This window comes from Lotus japonicus, chromosome 4, assembly GCF_012489685.1.
Source record: "Lotus japonicus ecotype B-129 chromosome 4, LjGifu_v1.2".
NCBI lineage: Eukaryota > Viridiplantae > Streptophyta > Magnoliopsida > Fabales > Fabaceae > Lotus > Lotus japonicus.
Window position 1 is genome coordinate 25,709,081 of NC_080044.1, and position 16,113 is coordinate 25,725,193.

General features: G+C 39.9%; 1 protein-coding gene across 5 annotated transcripts in view; it reads left to right on the plus strand.

The window, feature by feature from the left end:
* The window catches only part of LOC130709862 (protein PHYLLO, chloroplastic), a 47,197-nt gene that overhangs the window by 12,854 nt on the left and 18,230 nt on the right, over positions 1-16,113 (plus strand). For all 5 annotated transcript variants that reach the window (XM_057558987.1, XM_057558989.1, XM_057558990.1 and 2 more), the window contains one exon: positions 14,342-14,409. In XM_057558987.1, coding sequence (XP_057414970.1) covers positions 14,342-14,409 — 68 coding nt within the window. The remainder of the gene's footprint in view (positions 1-14,341; positions 14,410-16,113) is intronic.

Genomic DNA, 16,113 nt, shown 5'->3' on the forward strand with positions numbered 1-16,113 from the left:
GGAGTGTCATTGTTCAAAGATGGAGAAGGCAAGCGGTTAATGAGATACACAGCAGTGGAGAGAGCTTCACACCAAAAACGAGTTGGCACAAAAGATTCCAGCAAGAGGGTGCGGACAACATCGAGCAAATGACGGTTTTTTCTTTCTGCTACCCCGTTTTGTTGGGGAGTTGAAGGGCAAGACCTTTGAGATAGAATACCATTATTTTGCAAGAACTCTTGAAACAAATGAGATGTGTACTCCCCTCCATTGTCAGAGCGAAGAATCTTAATTTTTGATGAAAATTGGGTTTGAACATAAGCATGGAAGAATTTGAATGTAGAAAATACTTCAGCTTTTGAGCACAAAAAATAGATCCATGTGAAACGACTATAGTCGTCAATAAAAGTGACAAAATATTTGTAATTAGCATGAGATATAACAGGTGCCATCCCCCATAAATCACGATGGATCATATCAAAAGGTTTTTCTACATTCGAATGATGAGTTGGAAAAGGTAGAATCTTACTCTTGCCAAGTTTACACGAACTGCAATCAAACTGAATAGTACTAAAAGATGTGATCTTTTTATTTTCAAGGAAACCAGATTTCAGCAAGTCATGAAGTACAACTGAGTTTGGATGACCAAGACGTTTATGCCACGTTTGGTAATCAACATTAGCAGAATTACAAGAAACAGAAGGCAATGAAAGACATTGAGACAAAGGGAAATGGAGTGGAAAAAGACGTCCAACTTTAGGCCCCTTCACGATCATCTTCCCCATGTGTTGATCTTGCACAAGACAACCAGATTTTGAGAATTCTACCCGACAGTCATTGTCAACTAATTGACCAACAGAAATAAGATTACTAGTGAGACCAGGGGACACAAAAACATCTGTTAGAGTTGAAGAAATATCACCAGTGGCTGTAATAGGTAATTGGTTGCCATCAGCAGTATGAATCATGAGATTTCCAGAATATTTGGTGACATCAGTAAGGAATTGAGCATTGTTTGTCATATGGTGGGAAGCCCCAGAGTCAAAGTACCAAGGGGAAGAGGTAGAGAAAGATTTACCTGAGATTCCCAAAGCAGAAAATGCGGAAATGATAATTTGTTGAACTATTTCAGGAGTCAGAGTTTGAACAGGGGGCAGGAGCATTTTGTTGGACAAATGCTGAATTGGCAGAATTGCTAGGAAAAGAAGAACCAACCGAGGCAGTAAATGCTGTGACCGGTCGCTTTGGAGGTCTTATTGGGCATTCTTTGATAATATGTCCATTCTTTTTGCAGTAATTGCAGTACTTTTTTGAACAATTTGCAGCAAGATGTCCAAAGCCTTTGCAACAAAAACATTGAACAGCACTCATGTCTCGCCCTCTTGGCTTTCCTTGTGCTGCATATGCCACTGGAACATAGGTGGACTTTTGTTGTTCCATGGATGTTTGAGTGAGGAGGCGTTGTTCTTCACGAAGTAGCTCATTTAGACCTGAATCCAATGAGGGTACAGGGTTCCGATTCATGAGATTAGACCTGATGCCTTCAAAGTCAGATCTCAATTTCATAATAAATTGATCTCGTTTAGTAGTTTCATGAACTAACTGTACCAATTTAAGACCATCAGCAGTCAAGTTCTCATGGACTATGTCAGTATATTCAGCCCAAAGATTCGTGAAATGAGAGTAAAATTCAGAGATCGAGAGACTTTCCTGCTGAGAAGTGGCGATGTCATGTTCCAGTTGGAACCTACGAGCAGCGTTATTCTGACTATAGATTTTCTTTAGGAAGTCCCACATATCGGCAGCCGTCTTGAACGGTCGAAGATTAAGAACGATGCTGGGATCAACAGAGCTGATGATCCATGTCTTGACTTGAGCATCTTTTACCTCCCACTTGGCATGTTCAGTCTTATGTTTGTCTTTATCAGGAGCTGGGTTGCTGCGATTAACATGACGCCAAAGATCCTTACCCGTGACAAATATTTCGAATTCAAATGCCCAGGTTGAGTAGTTCTTGCCATTAAGGCGAACAAATAAGACATCAAATTTTTCTGTAGCCATGAGGTTGTGAAAAAAAAACGAAGACAAAGGGTGTATCTAGGATAACCACGAAGGAACGTGGTCTGAACTAGGACAAGGCTGAGAAAAAAAACGTGGTCTAGGACAAGAGACTAGGAATTTTCTGGCTAGACTAGGATATGATCGAAAACCAGCTGTGATACCATGTCAAACTCAGGAAAATATGGAATGAAAATACTGTCTGCTGAGTACACAACATAGAGCTAACTTTATACTGATAACATATTACAAATATGGAAATAAATTCTCTCCTAATTATGGGAATAATTTCCCTGATCTGTAACAGGTAATCAACAATTAATCCTAATTACAAGCTTGGTCAACTACAATTATATACAGCAATTAATCTGGTCAGTAACTGTTATTCAATTGATTAGTCAATCAATTCCTTTGACATTATTTATTTTTATTTAAAAATATAAGGACTTCGTTGTTAACTAGGATGTCTTATTTGAGAAATACTGAATTTGATGCATGTCCTTTGCTAAAGTACTATTTTGTTATGACACAAGGATTGTAAGTGGGTGACTGGTTTCTCACATTGAAAGCTACATTAGAAACATGAGTGTCGGTAAACCTTGTACTGTTGTATAAACCTGCCGAGATGGCAGGTCAATTAGGCAAACAATGTTAGAATATAATATAAAACCATTAAAGTGGCCCTTACCCAACAGCTTAAGCTTTTGGGATAAGTGGTTGTTTGACATGGTATCAGAGCCTCTATGGCCGAGAGGTCTAGAGTTCGATCCTTGCTCCCATCACTTTCTAATTAAAAAGTGGAATTTGATTAAGCACATGGTAGGTGGGCATGTGCATTTATCCACGCTTCAAGCCCAAAGGGCTCTTGCGTGAGGGGGCGTGTTAGAATATAATATGAAACCATTAAAGTGGCCCTTACCCAACAACTTAAGCTTTTGGGATAAGTGGTTGTTTGACAAACAATGATGGGAGATGAGAGAAATTAAGCAAGGATTGAGTGTGGGAATGAATGGGAGTGGGAAGTTACAGCCTTACAGGTTGCTAGAATGACCTGCGTTTTCTTTTACACTCTGTTTTTGTCAATATGGTGAATATTTGTATGTACCAGAAGTGCTCCTCTTTTTAAGGTACAAATCCGATAAACTTAAGTACTCCTTCAGATTGAAGTTTTCCTTTGTCTCAAACTCAAGTATTCTCTAAGTAGAAAACTATATGTCAAACTGTTGTTTATTTATTATCCCTTTATTCTTGTGTACATTCAGGTTTGTAACTCTTTCCAATATTACGACCAATTTATTGTTGTGATTTGATTCCTTTCTAGGAAACCAATTATTACCCGTAGATGTGTATAGTGTACCTTATGCACTGATGATTCAGTCAGAAATAAGGAGGAGGAGGATGAGACTGACTTCTCTATTGCCTTCCCTACAGCCATGATGAAAGAGAGAAAAAAGAAAACAAGTACAAATATGAACGAGTAACCTTTAAACACGGGAAACTAAGGGCTTCTCAAGAACCCTAATAAGGAGAGGCCAACAGTGCAGTTTGACCCCTGAAACAGCGACATTGGACGTGGCACGGAGCCAAAAGCGGAAAAGCCCCAAACAGTGGAGGTCCACCACCAACAGAATTGTGATGGAAGCAAGAACTAGTATTATGTCCCCACATCAAACAGATCTGGCACAGAATATTACTACCTTGACCACGGCCTCCACCTTGAAACCCACCGCGATCATAATCACGAGAATCGCCTTGGGCACGAAAATCATTCTGCTGTCCTAAAAAATCCCCTTGGTCATGAAAATCACCTTGACCAGCGACAAAGTTCGCTTGACAGGAGGAAATATCCACCTGAGATGAAGATTGCGAATTAGGTTTTTGGGATGCAGTGAGAGGCGGTGAAGCATGAGTAAGAAGAGCCGAAGCAGTGGCATCATTGATTGTTGCTTCATAGATCTATCCCATCACGCCTCATGTGTGATAATCATAGCTCAAATTTCAGAATTCAAACTAGAAGATGCTTGAGTAAAAATGATTGTACTCAATGCAATAAACTTGTCTGGAAGTCCATAAAAATAGCTTCAAGATGATCACGGAAACTCGCTGGTTCTCCAATGGAAGTATTGACAATTGTCTTGATGTGCCATAGATACTCTGACACAGGCTTCAATCCTATGGAAATGGTTTTGAGTTCTGATCTCAACTGAGCTGATTGTGCACGAGACTGAGTTTGAAAGAATTCATGAATCTCTTCCCAAATCTGCCATGAATGCTGACAATTGATAACTGTTGGAAGAATTGTCTCAGGCGAAGAGGATAACAACCAGGTGTACAGCATAACTATTACCACAAAGAATATGCAGGATTCACAGTTTCGGAAATGCGATCTTCATCTGTTAGAAATGAGGAGGAATCACAAGATTTGCAACGAAGCGATGCAATCTGTGTGAGAAATTCATATCATCAAGCTTGATGCTAACCGTGTGAGATAAGGTCTCTAGAACATCGAAGAAGCAGCAGAAGCCATGGATCAAGGATCGACTTCAGCTCTTCATACCATGTCAATATTAGAAATGGAGATAGAAGAGAAAATAGAAAATTGAAGAATCAAATAAGACTTGTATTATTACTCTGGAAATCTATTACAAAGAGTGTGATCTTATATCGAAGCTAACCCTAACTGCAAGCACATGTGCACACAACTGCACATGCTAACTAACTTTAACAGAAGTGACACATGACACATGTTCACAGCTTAGCTGCCATTACAGTTCATAACCAAAGACATACTCTAACAGGCGAGCTTGAGGAGACCAGAGATGGCCAAAACAAAGGCTGTTATGGTGATCTATAGCATTAAAGAGTTTACAGGAAGTGTCGGGCACACAAGAGAGATCCATGAGAAAGGGGGCATTGAAAGCTACCCAAGGTTGTGCGTAATGAAGGTGGCTAGGCTACAAGACCACGAAGAGGGCGGATAGCAATTGAGATATGGAAACAGATCCTGCTAATAGGAAAACCAGAGAAAGAGAAAAAGATTTGCATATGAAATATTCACTATGAATTGTTAACCGATACAATGAGGATTGAATCCTTATATAGGATTGAAGAAGCTTGCTCTACAAGCTAAACTAACAGCTAAGCTAACTCTAACTGAATGGTAACAACCTCTAACAGAATTGACAGCTGTTCCTCTAACAGAATTGACAGCTGTTCAAAACAGAATTAACAACTGTGTCCAGCTGGCATTCCAGCTGGCACACACACACTAAGCATAACCAATATTTTCATATCACCTATATACTCTAATACACCCCCTCAAACTGAAGGAGGTGACAAAAGCTGAAGCTTGTCAACTACATTCAGTTTGTCCTTGAGCTGTAGAAACCTTGTTGGGGAGAGAGCTTTGGTGAAGATGTCAGCTTTTTGATGTTCAGAGGGCACATGCTGAACAAGGAGACTCTTGTCCTGAACCTTCTCTCTTACAAAAAATATATCCATTTCCATATGCTTAGTTCTGGTGTGCAAAATAGGATTGTGAGTCAGCAACACTGTGCTCATGTTGTCACAATAAACTGTAGGAGTAGTAAAGGGAATTTTCAGTTCTGTGAGTAAAGATTGCACCCATAACAGTTCTGCAGTAGTATTTGCTAGACTCCTATACTCTGCCTCAGTGCTTGACCTTGCAACCAGAGTCTGCTTCTTAGCTGTCCAAGAAATAAGATTGGAACCAAGAAAAACACATGAGCCTGATGTGGACCTGCGATCATCAGGGTCAGATCCCCAATCAGCATCACAGTAGGCAATCAAAGGGAGAGGCCTGGTCATGGAACATGGTTGAAGAAGTACACCATGAGTAAGAGTGCCCTTTAGGTATCTTAGAATCCTTTTGACAGCTTTCCAATGCTCCTCATGAGGTTGTGCCAGAAATTGGCACACCTTGTTGACTGCAAATGAGATTTCTGGGCGAGTAATGGTTGCATATTGAAGTGCACCAACTACACTTCTATACTCAGTAGGATCCTTTAGAACAGAACCTTCATGTTTGGAGAGTTTGACGCCACATTGCATAGGAGTGGAAATAGCTGCAGCATCAAGCATGTTGACTTTGGTGAGAAGGTCTGAAATATACTTAGTTTGATTCAGCAGCAAGCTTCCACTAGTCAAATGAGTGACTTGAACACCCAAAAAATAGTCAAGTTGACCAAGCTGTTTTAGAGCAAAAATAGAATGAAGTTGAGTTGTAAGTTGTTGAATGAGAGTCATAGAAGCCCCAGTGATGATGATATCATCCACATAAACAAGCATGTAAATGCAGCCTTGTGAGGAATAGTAGGTGAATAAGGAGGGATCACACTTGCTGGCTTGGAAACCAAACTTGATGAGAACCTCTTTCAGCCTATGAAACCAAGCTCTTGGAGCTTGTTTGAGGCCATAAAGGGCCTTTTGCAACTTGCAGACCAGATTCTTGTCCTTGTGCTCAAAACCAGGAGGTTGTACCATGTACACCTCTTCTTCCAACACACCATTAAGAAAAGCATTGTTGACATCCAGCTGTTATAGTGGCCAGCCTCTTGAAATAGCAAGTGAAAGGATAAGTCTCACTGTAATAGGCTTCACTACTGGGGAAAAGGTCTCAGAATAATCAAACCCTTGGACTTGACTATAGCCTTTAGCCACCAGCCGTGCTTTGTACTTGTTGATAGAGCCATCAGGATTCTCTTTGATTCTGAAAATCCACTTACACCCCACCGCTGTTCTGTTAGTTGGTAGAGGAACAAGAGTCCATGTACCATTGTTCATAAGAGCTGTGTACTCTTCTTGCATTGCCTTATACCACTTAGCATCCTTCATAGCTTGCTTGACAGAAGTTGGTTCCATGTGAGTAAGTAACAGAGTGGGTTGTAACCTTGGCTTGACAATTCCTGATTTGGCTCTAGTTTGCATAGGATGACTGTTAACAGCCACTGGAGGAGCTGCAACAGCCACTGAAACAGGAGTATCAGCTGGCTGATCATGAGCAGAAGATAATGCTGGGGAAGTATCTGCAGAAACTGATGAAGAAGGAACATCTGCTGAAACAGTAACACTTGGAGGCTGCTGCAGTTGTGGTGAATCAGCTGAACCTGGTGAGGAAAAGCCAGAACTAGCCAATGCAGGTGGTGTAGTGTGTGAAACTATAGGGATAGTAGATAAAGGGAAAAACTCAGCTGAGGTAGAAGAAGTAGTCTCATCAGGAAAAAGACTAGGATAGGGAAAGCGATGTTCATGAAAAAGAACATCTTTAGAGATATAAATTCTACCAGATTGATCCAAACACTTGTATCCTTTGTGATTAATTGAGTACCCTATAAACACACACTCTTTGGAATGCAAAGACAATTTAGTAGAATTATAAGGTCTAAGAAAAGGAAAGCAAGCTGACCCAAAGACCTTTAGACTCTTAAAATCAGGATGTTGACCATACAATTTGAAGTAAGGACTTGCACCTTGTAAAGTTGTTGTAGACATTCTATTTATGAGATAAGTGGCAGCAAGAAAAGCATGATCCCAGAAATGCAAAGGCATTGAGGCATGAGACAACAAAGCTAAACCAGTTTCAACTATATGCCTATGTTTTCTCTCTACACTCCCATTTTGATGGTGAGTATGTGGGCAGGTAAGTCTATGAATAATTCCCAACTTCTGAAAATGAGAGGATAAGGGTTTAAATTCCCCTCCCCCATCAGTTTGGACACTCTTAAGTTTGTGACCAAACTGCAACTCAACCATAGCTTGAAAATTGATAAAAGTAGCACAAGTGTCTGATTTTCTCTTCAAGGGAAATATCCAAGTATATCTAGTACATGCATCAACACATGTTAGAAAATATAAAAACCCACAAGAGGATTCCAGAGAGGCTGGTCCCCACAAATCAGCAAAGACAAGTTCAAAAGGAGTATTGTAAACTGCAGTAGAAGGAGAAGAAGGTAGTCTATGAAGTTTACTCAGACAACAAGCCTTGCAAAAGGAAAACACACTTTTATTATTTGGAACAGAAACATTACACAAAGAAAGAGTATGTTTAAGTACATCATGATGAGGATGACCTAATCTTGAATGCCACAAATCATAAAGAGAAATGCTACTACCACTATTACAATGTGCTGAACCAGAAACAGTAGATGAAACAGGAACAGAATGCACATCATTATTGCACTGAGTTATACTAGAAACAACAGGAGAAACAGAAGCAGAATGCAAACTAATAGCAGAAGTTGCTTTATTTTCTGCAGACTTGGAAGCTAAGCAAGCCTGTGAAGACCTTGACAAAGACTGAGAATGTAAAGAGGACAGAGAAGAAACATTGACAGCAGGTTGTGAGCTAGCTTTGGTGAGTGGTCCATCAAAGTAGTATAGACCATCATCTCCAACAGCACCAGTGAGAAGAAGCTCATAAGTGTCCTGATGACGAACACAACAATGATTGGCATGAAAAGTGAAGAAAACATTATTATCACGAGCAAAACGACTAACACTAACAAGATTTTTAGTTATAGAAGGCACAAGAAGAAGCTTTTTAAGAATTAAACTAGCTGTAGGATTAAAAGAAGAAGGAAGAGTGGCTGAACCTATAGACTGGATTGGCAGTCCTTGACCATTTCCCACCAGAAGCTGATCCTGTGTTGGTGATGGAATATGATCCACAAAAATGCCTGGATTGTTAGTCACATGGTGAGTGGCTCCAGAGTCAGGGCACCAAGCTATCTGTGATGAATTCTGTGTAGGAACAGTAGCTAACATGGCCTGAGGAAGCATTCCAGTAGAGACTTGTTGCTGTGGTGGCCTAGGAAATTGAGGTGATGGAGCAGAAGGTGCTGAGAACTGACCCTGAGGAGTCCAAGGACGAGCAAATTGCATTCCAGCAGCTTGTGGATAAGGCATTTGTGGAATACACCAAGGAGGCCATTGAGGCATGCCAGAAGGTTGAATAGCACCTGAACCATACTGAGGAAACACTGAATTACACGAAGCATAAGGAGAAAACCCAAAATTGGCCATAGAGGGAAAACCCCCAAATTGCATTGAAGGAAACCCTAAATTGACACCAGGAGCAGGGTAATTCTGACCAAAATTCCCAGATTGACCAGAATTGGTACTGGAATTAGCATGAGGACTAACTCCTGAGGGACGCGACCAACAAGAAGCTGCATCATGGCCCCATTTGTTGCAGTAAGTGCACTGGACATTGCGTCCTCTTCCGCGCCCGCGTCCTCTGCCATAGTTTCCAGAATTGCGATTTTGATCATCGCGATTCCCATAACCAGAGTCAACAGCAGCATCGACTGGCTGGAAAGGAGCGACAGCTGTCGCTGGAGGTTGCGTCGCTGGTGGCGGCGGCGCCGGAGCAGGCTGAGTCCACAAAGCTTGTGGCGGCGGCGCCGGTGTTGTAGAAGACGCAGACGGCGCTGTCGCTTGCGTCAGAAACACCGAAGGAGTGGTTTCTGCGAGTTTCTTCTTCCGCATCCTGTCAAACCGCGCTTCATGAGAGATCACCATGGCTTCCACTTCAGAGATTGTGTAATAGGTGGTTTGATTGTAGATAACAGTCATCAAAGCACTGTATTCTTCTGAGAGACCATCGAAAATCGCTTCTAGATGATCACGAAAGGTGACAGGTTCTCCAATTGAAGCAAGAGTATTCACAATTGTCTTGATTCTTTGCAGAAACTCAGAAGCAGTTTTTGTACCTTTTGTGATGTTCTTCAGTTCATTCCTCAACTGTGTTGACTGAGCACGTGATTTTGCATTGAAGAATGAGTGAATTTCTTCCCAAATCTGCCAGGAGTGCACACACTGAATCACATTTGGAAGAATTGAAGGTGAAAGAGTAGAGAGAAGCCATGTGAAGAGGAGTGAATCTTGTTGCTCCCAATCTGAGAATGCAAGATTCACATTCTCTGTGATCCTATCTGCATCAGTCAAGAACTTCTCAGGAATCAGAGGTGGATCTTGCACAAATTTCTGAAGCTTGTGTGATCTGATGACCCCTTCCACTTGTTGTTTCCATGAATAGAAATTGGAGTCATCGAGCTTGATGCTCAATTTGTGAGAAAACGCTTGAGAGAGAGTGTTTGTAGAAGAAGAAGAAGAAGGTAAGGAAGGAGATGAAGCATCCATAGCCATGGATCTTAGGCTCTTGATACCATAATAGGAAAACCAGAGAAAGAGAAAAAGATTTGCATATGAAATATTCACTATGAATTGTTAACCGATACAATGAGGATTGAATCCTTATATAGGATTGAAGAAGCTTGCTCTACAAGCTAAACTAACAGCTAAGCTAACTCTAACTGAATGGTAACAACCTCTAACAGAATTGACAGCTGTTCCTCTAACAGAATTGACAGCTGTTCAAAACAGAATTAACAACTGTGTCCAGCTGGCATTCCAGCTGGCACACACACACTAAGCATAACCAATATTTTCATATCACCTATATACTCTAATACCTGCAAAATTGTGAGCTCTGCTTCCAACTTGAAAGGCCTGAAATAATATCTTCCGGAATGAACACTTAGAAAGGGTATAGGTCCCAAACCCTAGCAGAGTAAGTGTGAGGTAATAACCTAATCCTTTTTAGATAGATGCCAAAAAAATGTCCTCTACATTGATATGAAAGCTCCCTTTTATAGGGGTAGTACATGAAATCCTAATTTCTAAGCTAATTGGGCTAGTTGGGCCCTGAAACACTCGGCCTGGTTCCCTTACATACATAATATGACTGCCCTACGACTATCGTTCTAAAATGTAATTTTCCTATTTTACAAAGTCTTTACACTCGCCCCTGGTGCACGTCCCCAAACGCCCCTGACTGTCCCTGGGCGAGCCCCTTTAGGGGATGGGGACCTCGCCCAGTCCATAATATCTGAGTTTAATATGTGAATACTCAGTTACAAGCACAAATTTATAGCGAGAAAAAAAGGAATAATATAAGAAATAGATCTACCCTAATAATACTATAATATAAACACGATTTACATTGCAAGGTGTCAAGAACTGAGAATTGTATGTTTGAATTGTCTATCCTTCTGCTGGAGGATTCTCATATATATAGTATAATACTATCCCTAAAAATCTGCTAAATTGTTATAACTGCTATCCTATGCTAATTAAAGATATAATTACAGAATTGCATGATTACAGCTCTGCAATAATGCAGGATTTGCCAGCTTAAATGCTGCAGTAATTCTGCCAGCTAATTCCATTGACACAAAGACGTCAAACTGTCACTCCAAATCAGCCATCTACACATTTTTTTGTAGCTAATCATGACACTTCCACTGCATCATCCATATCTGTTTTGCCATTGTTTCATAATAATTCTGCAGAACCAACATCACCCAAACCTTTCTTGGTATACCAAAGACGTCCAACTGTCACTCCAAATCAGCCATCTACACCTCCAGGGCCCTCTCCAGATCACTTTCTGGCTGTTGATCCAGCAATTGTTCCAAAACCAGCTCCTTTACGACGCAGCACTCGCGTTAGTAAACCCCCAGAAAGGTATGCTCCCCCTTTATCCTTTACAACAACTTTAACATTGGCTCCTATTCCTTCTTCATATAAGCAAGCAATGGAGCATGCATGTTGGCAAAAAGCTATTGAAGCAGAACTTCTAGCACTAGAAGAAAATCAGACATGGGAAGTTGTTCCATGTCCCCCGTCTGTTAAACCTCTTGGCAGCAAATTTGTATTCACTATCAAGTTGCGCTCGGATGGATCTATAGATCGCTACAAGAATAGGCTTGTTGTTCTTGGAAATAGGCAGGAATATGGTGTAGACTATGAGGAGACTTTTGCACCAGTAGCCAAGATGACTACTGTACGTACTATTCTTGCCATTGCTGCATCTCAATGTTGGCAACTACATCAAATGGATGTCAAGAACGCATTCCTCCATGGTGACCTCAAGGAGGAAGTGTACATCACACTTCCGAAAGGTATGCCTACCCAATCCCCTAATGATGTTTACAAACTGAAGCGTTCTTTATATGGTTTGAAAACAGGCACCAAGGGTATGGTTTGAAAAGTTTCGAACAACACTACTTGGCTTTTCCTTCACACAAAGTCAGTATGATTTGTCCCTTTTTCTGAAAATGACTTCTAAGGGAATTGTGGTATTACTTGTTTATGTGGACGACATTGTAGTCACTGGTTCTGATCAAGAGGCTATCGCTAAGGTCAAGAAATTGCTGCATTCCACATTCCATATGAAAGATCTTGGCCAGCTTACTTACTTCTTGGGGTTAGAAGTCCATTATCAACAACAAGGCATCTTCGTAACTCAGCACAAATATATTCAAGATCTAATTCAGTTAGCAGGTCTTACCAATGCCACTATTGTTGATACCCCCATGAAAGTTAATGTAAAATATAGACGAGATGAAGGTGAACTTCTACAAGACCCAACTTTATACAGAAAGTTGGTCGGTAGTCTCATCTACCTAACCATCACACGACCTGATGTCTCTTTCGCTGTCCACACAGTAAGTAAATTCATGCAAACTCCTCTGCATTTCCATCTTTCCGCTGTACACCGCATTATTAGATATCTCCTTGGTACCCCTGATCGTGGCTTATTTTTCACTTCTGGTTCATCACCACAACTCCAAGCCTACAACGATGCTGATTGGGCTGGATGTCCAGACACAAGGAAATCTACTACTGTTTGGTGTATGTTTATTGAAAATTCTCCAATATCATGGAAATGCAAGAAACAAGACTCGGTCTCCAAGTCATCCACAGAGGCAGAATATCGTGCCATGTCGGCAACATGCTCTGAGATTATTTGGTTGCGTGGTCTTCTTTCGGAACTCGGTTTCTTACAATCACCACCAACTCCGTTACATGCTGACAACACAAGTGCCATTCAAATTGCAGCAAATCCTGTTTACCATGAACGGACAAAGCACATAGAGGTTGATTGTCACTCCATCCGAGAAGCCTATGACCGCAGAGTTATCACTCTACCTCATGTCTCCACATCTGTTCAAATTGCTGACATCTTCACCAAATCATTGACACGTCAGCGCCATAATTTCCTAGTTAGCAAATTGATGCTTGTAGAATCACCAACATCAATTTGAGGGGGGATGTCAATGGAATTAGCTGGCAGAATTACTGCAGCATTTAAGCTGGCAAATCCTGCATTATTGCAGAGCTGTAATCATGCAATTCTGTAATTATTTCTTTAATTAGCATAGGATAGCAGTTATAACAATTTAGCAGATTTTTAGGGATTGTATTATACTATATATATGAGAATCCTCCAGCAGAAGGATACACAATTCAAACATACAATTCTCAGTTCTTGACACTTTGGTATACCAAGAAAGGTTTGGGTGAGGTTGGTTCTGCAGAATTATTATGAAACAATGGCAAAACAGATATGGATGATGCAGAGGAAGTGTCATGATTAGCTACAAAAATATGTGTATTTTCTTGAAAAATGACATTTCTAGAGACTCGAAGCCGATGTAGATTAGGATCATAGCATAGAAAGCCTTTTTGGTGGGCTGAGTAATCAAGAAAAGCACATTTAACAGATTGAGCTGTGAGCTTGGAGCGTTCTTGTGGGGGAAGATGGACATAAAAAACACAACCAAAAGTGCGTAGATTGGAATAAGTGGGTGAGTGACCAAATAACCGTGAGTAAGGAGAATCATTGTTTAATGATGGAGAAGGCAAATGGTTAATAAGGTGGGCAGCAGTGGATCGCAACCAAGACTGATACCATGTCAAGAACTGAGAATTGTATGTTTGAATTGTGTATCCTTCTGCTGGAGGATTCTCATATATATATTATAATACAATCCCTAAAAATCTGCTAAATTGTTATAACTGCTATCCTATGCTAATTAAAGATATAATTACAGAATTGCATGATTACAGCTCTGCAATAATGCATGATTTGTCAGCTTAAATGCTGCAGTAATTCTGCCAGCTAATTCCATTGACACAAGGAGAGTATGCTAATAACAATAATACAAATATCATGAGTGGTACCATACTAATATCACGGGGAAAGAAAGAGTATTCATAACAATCATGAAAACACATTACTACTTAGTTTTCATACTATGAGGGACAAAAACATGGAAATGCAATCAGTCTATGGACCAACTTGATATTTTTTCTGCATCATAATTGTATCTCGGAAAGTTGAACTTTCCATTTACATGTTTATTTTCTTCTGTACTGTTTACCAATTTTTGGTTTCTATTATTGACATTGTTTCTTTTTATTTCTTAAATTCATTCAGGTTTTCTGTGTGATTGGTGATATTTCTTTACTGCATGATACAAATGGTCTGGCAATTTTGAAGCAGCGGTAAGAAATTATGTACCAACTTTTCATGTTGTATTTCTTGGCTTAAATATGTTCTTGGTCCCGAAAAAGATTGCGATTTTTACCTCATTTATCTGATGAGGAAGTTGAGGCAAACTCTCATCAGCTACATCAATTTTAAAACTTCCACTGACAAGTTCCAGTAATAGAGTTTGAGAAAACTGAGAAACTGTGTTTGAGAGAAAATGTAAGAAGATGAATCAATTCATTCCATGAATTATGAATACAGAAGACTGCTATAGAAAGCAGTTGATGAATCATAGTAGAGATTAACAGGAGCTGTTATGTACAGCTGTACATTTAACAAACTATCTAAGGTAATTAATCTAGTGCAACACTGCTTACGTTAAAACTGATACAACCAGAAACATAACAGTTATTTATCTCTAATATCCCCCTGTAAGATTAAAGGGAGTGAGCAACAACAGAAGTTAGAACAGTCACATTGAGCTTGTCTTGAAGTGCAGAAATCTTTAGGGATGACAAAGCTTTGGTAAATATATAAGCATACGGATCAAGAGAAGAAGCATGCTGAACTATTGAACTCTTTTTGAGCACCTTCTCTCTAACAAAATAGATGTCCAGTTCAATATGCTTTGTTCTTGCATGAAGAACTGGATTATGAGCCAATGCTACTGTGCTAAGGTTATCACATAAAACCTTAGGAGTTGCAAACTAAATTCTGAGTTCTGTTAGAACGTGTTTCCCGGTAAGAAAAAGCACGGTAAAACCTGAATACAACAAAAGAAAGTGGGCACTCGTTTCGTTGGTTCAACTCCTCTATCAAAGTAAAAGAGAAGCGTAGGAATCAGCTTATACCGAACAGAGTTAGCAGCCACTTGCCGCCTTGCATAGCATGTCGAGAAGACTTTTCCTTTCAAATATTAATTGTATGCCCCCTATGAAATTTCGATTGAGAAAGCGGCAGGCCCAAAGAGCTCTCCAATAAGTGCGGAGGTTCCTTCCTCAAAACTTCTACGCCAGTGTTTGCAAGGCTGCGATGTTCAGCTTCCGTTCTATAACGCGCACCCAAAGTTAGTTTTCTTTTGAACACCATGATACCAAATTAGATTCAGATCCAAAGATGCAGGATCCTGATGTGGATTTTATGTTATTAGGATCTGATGCCCAATCAGCATCACAATATGCTGTGATGGACAAAGGTATGGTCATGTCACCTTTTCTTAGTAGCAAAGCATGATTAACAGATCCCTTTAGATATGAAACAGAACTAGCAGAAGGACAACTTGACAGAGAATTGTTTTTGACGAATTATAAAAGGGGGACTAAATGAAAAAATCGTGATATTCTAAGTAACTAAAAACTTATTTATGCTTATTATGGTTGTTTATGAATTCTATTGGAAGCGGGAACTATGAGTATATTAATTTGTACTGTTTTGTGTCTATGTTCATTGTGCTTACAAGAAGCAACCAAATTGTGAAACTCTTATAATTAGAATAATTTGGATTCATGGATTATAACTTTATATTCAGTTTCCTTTATATAGTTGATCCACACGGTTTACACCAAATTACACTTCTCTTTTCTCTAACTTAAATATATTCCTACCACCTAGAACCAAGAAAATAAAGAGGAAAAAGAAAATCTTTGGGTTTGGTTTGTTTTAGTTTTCATTTTCAGTTGATGTGTTTTCACCACTAGTAATTACATAAGTGTCTTTGT